This window comes from Balaenoptera physalus (assembly GCF_965194825.1).
Source record: "Balaenoptera physalus genome assembly, chromosome: 13".
Taxonomy (NCBI): domain Eukaryota; kingdom Metazoa; phylum Chordata; class Mammalia; order Artiodactyla; family Balaenopteridae; genus Balaenoptera; species Balaenoptera physalus.
The window spans coordinates 48,052,201-48,064,375 of NC_138892.1; the positions used below are offsets into that span (position 1 = coordinate 48,052,201).

At 41.7% G+C, this 12,175-nt stretch overlaps 2 protein-coding genes across 6 annotated transcripts in view; one reads left to right on the forward strand and one right to left on the reverse strand.

Annotated features, from left to right (window-relative positions):
- LOC309642016 (uncharacterized protein) overlaps nt 1-4,888 on the forward strand; it is a 302,740-nt gene extending 297,852 nt beyond the window's left edge. The window contains exons 13-14 of one of the 2 annotated variants that reach the window (XR_014252884.1): nt 512-1,247; nt 2,711-4,888. The gene's annotated coding sequence lies outside the window, so the exon portion shown is untranslated. The remainder of the gene's footprint in view (nt 1-511; nt 1,248-2,710) is intronic. The other variant, XR_014252885.1, reaches the window with a different exon arrangement.
- Nucleotides 1-12,175, reverse strand: part of MYRFL (myelin regulatory factor like) — a gene marked incomplete at its 3' end in the record, with an annotated part of 131,375 nt that overhangs the window by 58,351 nt on the left and 60,849 nt on the right. For all 4 annotated transcript variants that reach the window (XR_014252875.1, XM_082422720.1, XM_082422719.1 and 1 more), the window contains exons 5-7: nt 11,458-11,549; nt 4,890-5,040; nt 1,417-1,612 (exon numbers count right to left, since the gene is read on the reverse strand). Coding sequence is in view for 3 of the 4 variants with exons in the window: in XM_082422720.1 (XP_082278846.1) it covers nt 1,417-1,612; nt 4,890-5,040; nt 11,458-11,549 (439 nt within the window). The remainder of the gene's footprint in view (nt 1-1,416; nt 1,613-4,889; nt 5,041-11,457; nt 11,550-12,175) is intronic.

A 12,175-nucleotide genomic window follows, 5' to 3' on the forward strand; every position in this document is an offset into this window, starting at 1 on the left:
GCATAGTAACAGTCTTTCTGGAAAGCAACTGGGCCACCAACATCAAGTGTTTTAATACCGATCATATGTTCCATGTGTAACCCCTCTTTTGGAATTTATCCTCATACAAGGATGGATGTACCTGGCTGTCCACTGCAGTTTTATCAATGACAATAAAAAATTGGAAATAAACAAAATTTACTATAATACAGGAATTAATAAGGTAGTATCTCGATATAATGGAAAACCATATCATCTTTGTAAATAATATTTTATAGACTTTAATATTATATAATGCCATTTTCACAATATAATATTACCAATATGAGATTAATTTTAATAATAGAAAAAAATGAGGAAAAACTAGGCTACCAAGTGGTGGATCCCAAATACGAATGAATTTTCTCTCTTCTTCATACTTTTCTATTATGTTCACAATGGACTCATATTAATTCCATAATCAGAAAAATATACTTTATTATTGTTTGTTGTTTGTTTTATTTTGGTTTGGTTTGGATTGGTTTTCTTTTAGAGCTTGGTTTGGAGCAAGATCAGCTGATGTGTTCAGCAGTCAAGCCCCACTTTGGGAGACTCAGTGCCTGAGCCCAGGTCAGAAAAAAAATATGCAGATAATGGATGTTCCTCACCCTAAGGAGCTGAATCTGAGGCAATAATGTAATAAATACTCGTTGATCGCTCAGCAGTCATCCTACCTGCATTCTAATCCCAGCTCTAGCATTTAATATTTTGGATGAACTGTGTGACTTTACTGGGCCTGGTTTTCCCCTCTGTTAAACTAGAAAAGAGGGGGCATTGACTAGATTAGCTTGGCTTTTTTAAGTTAGAGACCTCTTTGAGATTTCAGTGAACACTATGAACTTACTGCTTGTGAAAATGCACCAGCATCAAAAGTAATAAAATAATTACACTCAGCAAAAGAAATGCAAGATTTATACACTAAAAAACTTTAAAACTGTAGTTTGAAGTGAGGTTCTGCCAGATTCTGAGCCCAGGTTTAAGAAATTGGCAGCTTCCATTTCCTGTGTCTTGGAGCATTTATTCTTAGAAGCCCTCCGCCATGCTGTGAGGAAGCACAAGCTGTCCTACAGAGCAATCTACATGGAGAAGAGCCAAGGCTTCCCAGCTACAGCCCCCTGTGAGCTCCTGGCTGATGGCCAGCACAGACTTGACAGACACGTCAGTGAGCCATCTTGGAAACTGGATCCAGGCCCAGATGAGCTGCCCCAGCTGATGACTCCTGAGCAGAGGTGAGCTGTCAGAGCCAAGCCCTGACCAAGTTGCAGATGTGTGACCCAAATCAATGACTGTTATTATTTTCAGTTGCTAAGTTTGGGGATAGATTGTTATGCAGCAACAGACAACTGGAACACTTAGTAAATGTTGGCTGAGTTAAATTGAACTAAATAAAAGACTTACCTTAATCCCAAAAGCTTTCAAGTAAAACATTTCTATTGGCTTTGGACCCATTTGGGTTTTGACAAATTTTGGGCTTCCCCAAACTTGGATGTGGATGGTGATCTGAAAATGGTTCTTCTTTTGGCAAACAAAAGCTTCATCTGCTGGTGAAAAATTAAATCCTTTGTCTGTAACAACTCGATAGCCTATATCAGGTCTATGAAAAGTGGAAGCAAGAAACCGGTTTTACAAATATTTTCTACACATTTTCTTTCATGAACAATATTAATTATAATTATACAAATATTTCAGGAAAATATATTGTGGAAAGTACCTTTTGTTATATTTAATCAATTTCGTTAATTTTCACCAAGGAAATGTAAATAGTATTTCAGAGTACAGCTGGCTCTCTCCCAGCTTTTTATGTTCACAAGGAAGAGGCACAATTCCTGCCAAATGGAAGCATTGTTTCCTCAGCCTGCCTTTTCCCTTTGTGCTCCCTAGACTTCTAATTTGACTCCACTGTACAATAGGAAGGCGTAGGCTAGAAGTTGAGAAGTTAGTACATTAATCAGACATACGAAATACCTGGGATAGAATTCATCTCTTTCCTCCTTAAAAAAAAATCTCTAATTTCATCAGCAACACCACACTCAAACGAATGAATGAATGCATATCACTCAGATGAATGAATGTTCAGCCTCCTGGTAGTCATATGGAAAAAGCAGACTGGTCAGAACTACCAGCAATAGCTTTAAACCAGAGTAACCAGAGCCAGTCAGACTACTGATTGAAAACATGTTTTCACTAAAGTATGGTCATTTCCTTTTTATCTTCCTGATCTGATAATAGCACTGAATACCTACTATGCTGTTTACTTCTGCAAGAAAAAAAAAATGGGATGATGGTGGGGTGGCTGATCAGACTGTTGCTTTATTTGTTTTGTCAAATCATTTTCAATAGCAATACTTTGTGTATTATATGTTTATTTAAATACTTTTAAATGTTAATAAAAATAAAACCTATTAAACATGTAACATTATCAAGTAGAGAAGAAAATATAAAAGTTGAAAACTCCTTTGTTAATTTTTTCCATATACGTTGTAGATATGGAACATGATTTTTAATGCATCAAGTTTCCTAAATGTTCCTCAGGAAGGGAGCTCCTTCCTCAGATAACACACAGAGGAGGGCAGTACTTAACTGCTTTGCTAGCTCTCTGTCACTCTGTGGATCTTTGCTTCCTGGGATCTCAATTTGGATGGCTGCCATTTAATGAAAAACATAGAGTTTCTAAATTTTCCTCTAATTTCAGAGACAGAAAATATGAATGGGTCTCCTGGGAAAAGAGGGTTTGTGTTCTTTGCAAGTTAAGCACCTCACCAATGGATCAACTCACTAGGTCACTGATTACCCTCAAGAAGCTGATCAAAGGCCCGACAACCACAGTGCCCGCCAGCAGCAAAGGGAAAGACCACTGAATGAAGGATTTGATAAAGACCACATGTCTTATGCCATCTGGGAACTTTATATTGACTCAGGTTTCTAGAACTAATCTGTAATTTGCTTGTGGAAAGGCTGGATGGATTGAATTGTATACATTTTACTACAGAGGGTAGTAAGAACTATCTTGGTTGAGAAAAATAAAAGGAAATATCTTTCTGTGATCTTCCATGTTTCACTGTCAAAAACTCTAAGGAAAGAAGGTAAGATTTGCAGCTCATATATGAGCATTAGCCCAAAATTTAGGGAGAGCTGTAAGCAGAAACTGAATGAACCCATACAGTTGAAGAGTATTCTGAATCTTAAACACAAATCTCTGGTTATAGAAACTATTCTACCTACCTAAGAGTAGCAATTCTGTTTTTGATATCAAAAGTTAATTATAAAGTCAACTAAACTGGCCTTTTAAAAGCTCTTTTTAACACATGTTGTAAATATCATTCCCCCCCAAAAAAGATGTAATAAAATTTTAATCCCTTAACTTTATTGCTTTTAGGTTATTTAGGAAAATGATATTTTTGTAACAAGTTAGACATAATAATCTAAGAAGAGACAAGTGATTTTCTGTCTCAATGATGTGAGTAGTGAATTCACGACGGCCTGAGTTCTAATCCAGAAGAATATTGCCTTCCTTTTTTGCTTAAGAAAAGTGAATTACGGCTAAGCATTCAAAATAAATCTGCCTCTACCCCTTTCAGTTGATACTACTTGTGTTCTCCTTTTTTTCCAGATCAGTGGAGCATAGATTGGCTGTCCAAATAAACTTAAAAAATCTCCTCAAGTAAGAAGAGAGATAAATGTTACCTTGAAGACTTGTTCAACTCAAATACATACAGACTAGGAAGCATTATAGGCTTCAATTAAAATACTGTGTATATGTGTGACAGTTTCATAACCTTGGTACTCGTACTTAGGATAGAATATGGAAGAATCGCCAAAAAAATCATCAAATGAAGCCTGACTCAAAACCAAGATCTATGGATCCTTCCTTTTTATATTGCACACAGTGGCAAAGATACAAGTTGTGACATTTCAATGAAACACGTAGCAACTTGCTTCTTTTTGTCTCCTGTTAAACAAACCAACTCCCAAAGTCTGTTTAACTCCTTAGATTTTAGGGAAAAGATTTCTTCCGTCTAGTTTATCCAACATAAAAGTCCTAGTGATAAGTTTTGCTCTTAATGAAGCTATATTTGAGTTTGGAAAATACCCTGAAGACCCTCAAGTTTGTAGCCCAGCGTTTCTCATTTCATATTATGTTTATTCATTGAAAATCCTATTCTTTAACCATTAACACGCTTCAGTGTTTCAAGAAGGCATTTGTAATCAATGAAAATTCTAGAAGAGTTGGGTAGGTAAATTATATCCTAAGGAATAAAGAGAAGGCTTGAAGGATGTTTAAGAGCAATAATGCATAAGTCCACATTTATTTCTTGAAACTATAATGGCATAAGAATAGGATGAAAATTTTCCAGTTTAAGGATATTTTGTATGGTTTGATTTCAGTCTCTTAATATAAAGCCACCATCAGCTATGATCGCTGCAGGCTGTATTGACAATAAATTGACAATACTGATTTGCAGCATAGATGTTGGGGCAGCTAACAATTTAATGTGGCCCCCCAAAAGTATTCTATGGAATTTTTTACTAACTGCAGGATTAAATGTTAATAATTTGGGAAATCTCCATTTTCCAGCTTTTAGTTTAAACTGGGCATGTGATCTCAGAAAGATTCCCTCTTCCTCTATCATTTAGTGGGTAAATTATGAGTTAGAATTACAAGTCTGGATTCCTGAAGGCCAGAAACCCATGTCCCAACAATTTATTGTTAAAATGCAAAATATAAGGAGTAAGACACACTTTCTGACTGATGCATCCCATTTGGTCAGGGGTGGCATCAAAGCTCAAATACTTGGATTGAGTTTTGAGAGTCAGCACTGCCTTTCTCCCCTCATTCTCCAGCCAAGCACAGGGTTCCTAAGGCCACTTACAGTTTTTCATATTGACTGTTTAATAAACTATGCCAAGGAACGCTTCGGTATGGCTGCCACTTCAAAGCAGGAGAGCACTGGTCCACAAGCATCATGTTCTGTCTCTCACTGTCGTGGTCCTGCACTTCGCTGCTGTGACTCCTGCTTGTCACTGCAAAGAAATAGGTGCATTAAATCTTTCCTCCAAGGCTGTTTTTCCTAGACTCACAGACAGCTGCATGGAGCTAATGCATAGGCCATGTATGAGGCAGAGGGACCGTGTGGGGAGTGACAAGTGTTGGGAGGCAGGGGGCATGTGGCTGGCCTTGTTTCCTCATCTGTAAAATGAGCAGCTTGGGGTCAGTGATTCTAAGGTGCCGCGGCAAGCACTTGTTAGAAATTTTTCCCTCAGTATCTATCTACCCTATTTCTGTCATGGCATCTCCTCACTCCCAGTTTGTGTGATTCAGGTGAAGTCCTCTCCAAGCCCAAGGAGGGTAGGGGACGCAGGATTGATCAATCAAACTACAGCATTCACTATTTGCATCAGTAATTGCACCAGGTAGACACATGGCCTAATTCAATCCAAGCAAAGTGGATCTCAGCATTTTAGGGAAGACGGGTTCAAAGATGATGATTCTTTTCCATGAGGTTTGAACCTATAAGTCACATCCCCAAGAGCTGCTGGCACCATTTTGGGACATGAGGGAAAAGCCTGTCTGGGAATGAAGCCAGCACGGCGGAAGGCACAGTTGAGAATGAAGGGCACCCAATCCTGATGGCATGATTTGAGTTCTGGGATCCACTCCTAAATCTTGGGTTACAGGAGCCAGTAAAGCCCCTCATTTTGACTTTTTGTTTGTTTTGTTTTTGCTTAAGGCAGTTTGAGGGTTTTTGTTTTTGGTTTTGGTTTTGTCCTTTGTTTCTTTGTTTTTGTTAATTGCAACCAATACACTCTAATCTATTATAGGTCCCTTGCAGCACCAAGATTCTGTGGTCTCTAGCTTTTTGAACTTAGATGAGTTATTTATTCACTTAGTGTCTTACTTCCCTCAACGGCAAAACGGAAATTGAAACAGGTGTCCTGCCCATCTTGCAACATCACACAAGCAGAGAAAATATCATAATACAAGTGAAAGGACTTTCAAAGCTAATACCAAGATAAAGTAACACAGAATATCTTGTTAGAAGGTAGTATTAACTATATGAAATTGCTACTTTTGTGTATCAAAAATGGTCCAATAACAGCAATTTCACATGTGCAAGCCACTATTTTTGCATAATCCTTGCAAGTTGTTTGTCTAATTTGAGTTTGTCTAATTGTACCAAATGGTACAATTCAACCGCAGAAGAAGTTTATGTAAATTCCATTAGGATGTTTGCTGTTTCCCTTTTCTGTGAGCTCCCCTACCTTCACTCATGCCTGGTATCAGGAGTGAAAGGGAAATAGTGTGTGTACATAAGATCAGGTGTCGGCTGTAAGCAACAACACAGGATATGACACCAGCTTCTATACAGCGTGTGCACTTAGCCCACAGCTTGGAAAATGCAGGGGCATGTGGCTGGTTTTTCCTTCACTCATCTAGCTTTCTTTCTTTATACTTTTATTGAGGACTTCTTAAGTAAATAGCAGAGCTGCTTCAGGTTATTTTGGATCCCAAATGTCACAGAAATTGTGTTTTTCTTGGGGTATCACTATTACCAGTCACCTAAGCAGAACATCTGTTCTGGGGGTTTTGTAAATAACCATTATGGAAAAGGATTTTCTCAAAATCCTGAAAAACTTTTTCCCAGCTAAGAATACAGGAGGTCAGGGACTTCCCTGGTGGTCCAGTGGGTAAGATTCTGCACTCCCAATGCAGGGGGGCCCGGGTTCAATCCCTGGTCAGGGAACTAGATCCCACATGCATGCCACAACTAAGAAGCCCGCGTGCCACAACTAAAAAAAGATCCTGCGTGCGGCTACTAAGACCCGGCGCAGCCAAAATAAACTAAAAAGGATACAGGAGGTCAGCAATGCAAGTAGCTCTTCATGCCCTCACTCCTCCAAAAGTTACCTGGCTCAAAAGCTTTTCAAAACAAACAAAAAACCTTCCATGGTTTGCCTGCTTATACCAAGTTCAGAGAAAGGGAGAAACTAGTTCTTCCATCTTTCCTTCCTCCCTCCTCCAACGGAGAGAGGATAAAGGAAGTTCAAGAGCTTGGAGTTTGGAATCAGAGGGAACTGGGTTTGAATCACAACTCTACATTTACTGGCTACACAATTAGGAAAATGGTCTAATGTCTCTAGGCTTCAGTTTCTTCACCTGCAAAACGTGAGTAACAGTATGATGCCTCCCAGGACTGTTGAAGGAATTCAGTGAGTCATGTCGGTAAGTGCTTAGCACAGTGTCTGCCACCAGTAAGAGTTTAAACAGTGGTGCCTTTGGTTAGTATTAGCGGCACTGTCATTATCACACGTATCTGTTTCAACTCAGGTGACTCAGTTATTCCTAACAAGCCTTGGCAAATACTTCTGTTCTTGGCCTCCATAGTAACTCTATCTGATGTGAAATAATTAATGTCATGGGCCTGAGTGAATACCAGCTAACTGGGACCCTTTCCTACTCAAGTATGGCAGTAAGGTGCCAGGGGAATCAACCAAAGGTCAGCTCCACTCCTCCAAGTGCTGGTAGGGAGGGTGGGCAGTGGGTAGGGGACATTGTCCTCAAGGATAAAGGTATTTCCAGACCTTTCCCATCACAGCAGCAAGATTTTCTGGGCAGCCACTCCATAGGACTGACATAGTCCTGGCTTCCCTGGAAGCTAGCTATCAGCTGGTGAGCCCCAGGGATCGCAATCTGGGACCACAAGATTAATGATAATAATAATAATGATATCTACTGGTCCTGTGTGCTTTCTGTGCTGCAGGCGCTGTCCCAGACACTTGGCATAGTTTCTCATCAACTCGTTAACTCATCTTCAAGGTAAGGATCCCTTTTTTTTTCAATAAACGTTCATTATTGTAGTATAATATATATGAAGGAGAGTACACAGATCATTAGTACACAATTTGATACTTTTTTATAAAATGAATTATACTAGGTAACTACCACTAGATCAAGAAATAGGACACTTCCAGCACTCTAGAAGACGCGCTCATGCCCTTTTCTGGTTACTACTTTCTCCTGCCCAGGAATAATCACTATTCTGAAATCCAACACCATAGAGGAGTTTATAAAAATGGTATAATATGATATGTACTCTTATGTGTTGGCTTCTTTTGCCCAACATCATGTTTATGAGATTCACTCATTGTTGTTGCAAATGGTAGTAGTTTCTTCATTTTCATTGCTGTGTAGTACTCCACTACATGAATATACCACAGTTTATCCCTGATGGCCGTTTAGGTTATTTTAAGTTTATGGTTATTACAACTAGTGCTGCTATGAATATTTGGGGGGATGTCTTTTAGTGGGCATGTGTATACACTTCTGTTAGGTATATTCCTAGGTGGGGAATCACTGGGTCATTGGATATGCTTTAGTAGATGCAGCCAAACAGATTTATAAAGTGGTTACAAGGTAAGGATTCTTAATCCCATTTAACAAATGTGGAAACTGGGGTTCAAAGACCTGAAATAACTAGTCCAGTGTCACAGCTGTTACGTGGAAGAGATGGGATTCAAACCTTCTCTTCTCTTCATGCTACCCTGAGGATTTCTTGAGAAAATGTAACAGAAGAGAGAAGCAGAAGTATGAAGGTAGCAAACTGCCCAAGTCCCAACTTTTTGGAGAAAATTCACAGCTTGCATTTGAATGTCTTTCAAAATATTTTCTTATACATCACTTTTTTAAAAAGTCTTAGAAATGGGTGAAGTAGAAATTGTGATTCTCATTTGATAATCAAGACAAGTCAGGCTTGAAAAGTCCCCAATTACTGGAGACATGAGACAGATATTTTTCCTGACTCTACTGTGTGACTTCAGCCCATGCACCTCTCACTGTGGACCAAAAGGTAGGACTCTGGGGCTGAAAAACCCTCATGCATTTGAAGTTCAAACCATATGAGGCTATGAGCCCTCTTTTATTTAGAGTTTGGATCAGGTGGGACCAGGAACCCTCTCGTATTTGGGGTCCAGACCACGTGGGGACAGGAACCGGCTGGCAGGAGCCTGCCCAGCAGCTCCATTCTCTCTAGGCAAGATTTTACATTTTCCCCCAGCAACCCAGTAATTCTACATTGTGATCCCTGTAAACGGGGTTCTTGGCATCCTTGGCCAAAGTGAACTGCTGGGGAAAAGGTCACCGGAAAAGTCTTACTAATTGATTTAGAACATCTTCCCCCATCTAAATCCTGCCCATAAGACTAACTCCTCCTTCCACTACCCGTATGCCATTTCCCCAGGACCTTTGCAAAACCCTTGGCCTCTGCAACATCAAATATGAGTTCTCCACTGGAAAACTTCTGCTGAAAACATGGCATTTGGATTGGGTTTTTTGTTGTTTTTTTTTTAAATTCCCCTGGGAACCTGCTCATTTTTCATTCTGGAACTGTTGTCTGGAGCCGGTTATCTTTAGATGGCTTTTCAGTGACCTTTGAATAGGCTTTAAACAAGGGATGCAAGATTTCCTATCTGTTGGAACATTTCAGTTACTTTTCTATGGCTGTTCTCTGGAGAGGGTGAAAAATCAATGCCCTCTCTAGGGACAGGCCACAGAACATCACCACAGGATGGAGCTTAACTCTGAAATAGCCAGGAGAATTTGAGGAGCAATCTGGTTTGATGACAAAACTCTTGGAAGGTTTGGGTGACTTGCCCAGTACACTGAGGGAGCTGTTGCATTTGTGGGAGAGTGAACAGATGGTCCCCTCATCTGGCTAGAAATTTACTCAGCTTTCTGTATTTGAGAAGCATAAAGAAGCTGCAGGCAGGATGCAAGGATACCTGAAGAAATTAGAGTAACCATGCCTAGGGAGGTGGATGGAGAGCTCTACATTATCCAGAAACAAGGCTTGAATTAGCATTTTGCGTTTCTAAGGTTGAACAGGAAAAATCAAGCAGCTGCCGGCCATGGTGGATACATGCAAAAGATAAGAAGGCAGTAGAGGTTTGGTTTATACGATGGCTGCATGCCCGGTGCGGTGCTACCACAGCATGCCTGGGGGGTTACGATCTGCGGGACATGGCCAAGTGACGTCATCGTCCACTGAAGGACCCTCACAGCCCATGATGGAGCTGAGGCCAGACGTCCCTGAAAGGACCAGCAGGCTCCACGGGACACAGGGGACCAGCTCTTATCGTGTGGCTGTGAAAGGCAAAGGCAGCAACCGGAGCAGGGGAGAAAGCCACAGGCACCTCCTGTCCGGGCAGCATAAACCTCTGGAGTGTAGGGACAATAGAGGGAGGGGAGCCTCGAGAGGGAAATCTTGGATTCTTGCCAAGCTGATGCATGGGAGTGAAAGAGATATGACTTGGTATCCTGTGTTTGGGGCACTATTCTCACTGCCTACATTAAGTATTTATAGTGGCTAATAGCACTGGCATGGAGGATTCTCCTTTCCCCTTATAAGTGTCACAGCATTTACTCTGGAGATTCAGAAGTTCAAGCCTTCAGGCTCAGAAGCCTCAGTTTGTTCTCAACTTGATTAGGTCTCTAAGCTCAAAACATGATATGTCCCATGATATATAAGACAAAGAATGAGGGGGGCTGACCACTTGGGCATCGTATAATGCTGCTGAAAGAGTTCTAAAATGATTTTCCAGAATTTCAAAGATCTACTGGGAACTTGCTAACTTGAAGCAAGTGCTAGGGAAGCTCAACTTTCTACCTTCCTGCTGCCCTGGAGAAATCCTCGAAAGCAGGGGTCCCCAACCCCCGGGCTGCAGACCGGTAAGGTCCATGGCCTGTTAGGGACCAGGCCGCACAGCAGGAGGTGAGCAGCGGGCGCGCGATCAAAGCTTCATCTGCCGCTCCCCATCGCTCCCCATCACTCGCATGAGCACCTGAACCATCCCCATCCTCCCCACCCCCCATGCATGGAAAATTGTCTTCCATGAAACCGGTCCCCGGTGCCAGAAGGGTTGGGGACCGCTGCTCTAAAGTCCTGCTCCTCCGAGTACCTCCCATGAGCCAGCTGCATCGGCATCGCCTGGGAGCTTGTTAGGAATGCAGAATCTCAGCTCCCACCTCAGGCGTGCTGAACCAGAGTCTGCACTTTACCAAGATCCCCATGTTACACGTGTGCACGTTTGAGTTGAGAAGGATTGAGCTAAACGAAGCAACGAGCACACCAGCGGGCTCTTGTAGGTGCTGCCACATGGCACGGCTTCCCCAGGCCTGGAGCCTTGGTCCTCTGAGACACAATTGCCCCTAAAACTGAAGGGACCAGCATCTCATCTCCACCAGAGAGACAATGGCATCTCTTCCCAGGAGCACCTGTATGACCCTACCTAACACTGCATGAAACATTATGTCAAGAGGGGAGAAATAAATTCCCAGAGCCTATCATTGCCCTTCTATGAGAGAGAAACTAATTTTGTAGGGCTACTCCAAGGCTGGGGAAAATCCACGATTTAATGGCAGCGACAGGCCCCGGATTGGCTCACTTGGTCTGGAGTGGTGGTCCCACACGTGACAGTCCCCGGAGTCTTCCAGCGCCTGTGTGCACTTTCTCTTCTTGGTCGGTGGCAATGAGGGTCTAAAATTAAGAACCCAAAATAAGGTTAGGATTCTTCTTTTCTCTCCACGTCATAGTTAATCAAATTTAATTTCCCAGGACTCTGCTCTGGGCCTTTTCCTAAGACTAATTCTAGTTAGTTAAGGTTCCTTGACTCCTACTAGTCTGCAACACCAGGTGGACACATGGAGTGGACGGAGCAAGCTCCTATTCTATGAGCCCTACTAAATCTGAAACTTAGTTTTTCACTATCCAGTGGACCTGGGATTCACCTATTTGAAAAATAAACTGACAACATTTCCAAAGGCAGAGGACTCATTGAGACAAAGACAGAAGATACTTAAAATTTAAGGGTATATTTTATACCTGAAAATGTTTTTCACATAGAATTTTATCACAGCTTTTGATGGCCTTTACTCTTTTTGCCATCCTCTAGATCCAGAAGGAGGAACGAAAGAGAGGAAAGGCGGAGAGGAAGGGAAAGAGAAGAAAAGAATACTAATTAAGACAGTTGAGGGCTTCCCTGGTGGCGCAGTGGTTGAGAATCTGCCTGCTAATGCAGGGGACACGGGTTCGGGCCCTGGTCTGGGAAGATCCCACATGCCGCGGAGCAACTAAGCCCGTGCGCCACAACTACTGAGCCTGCG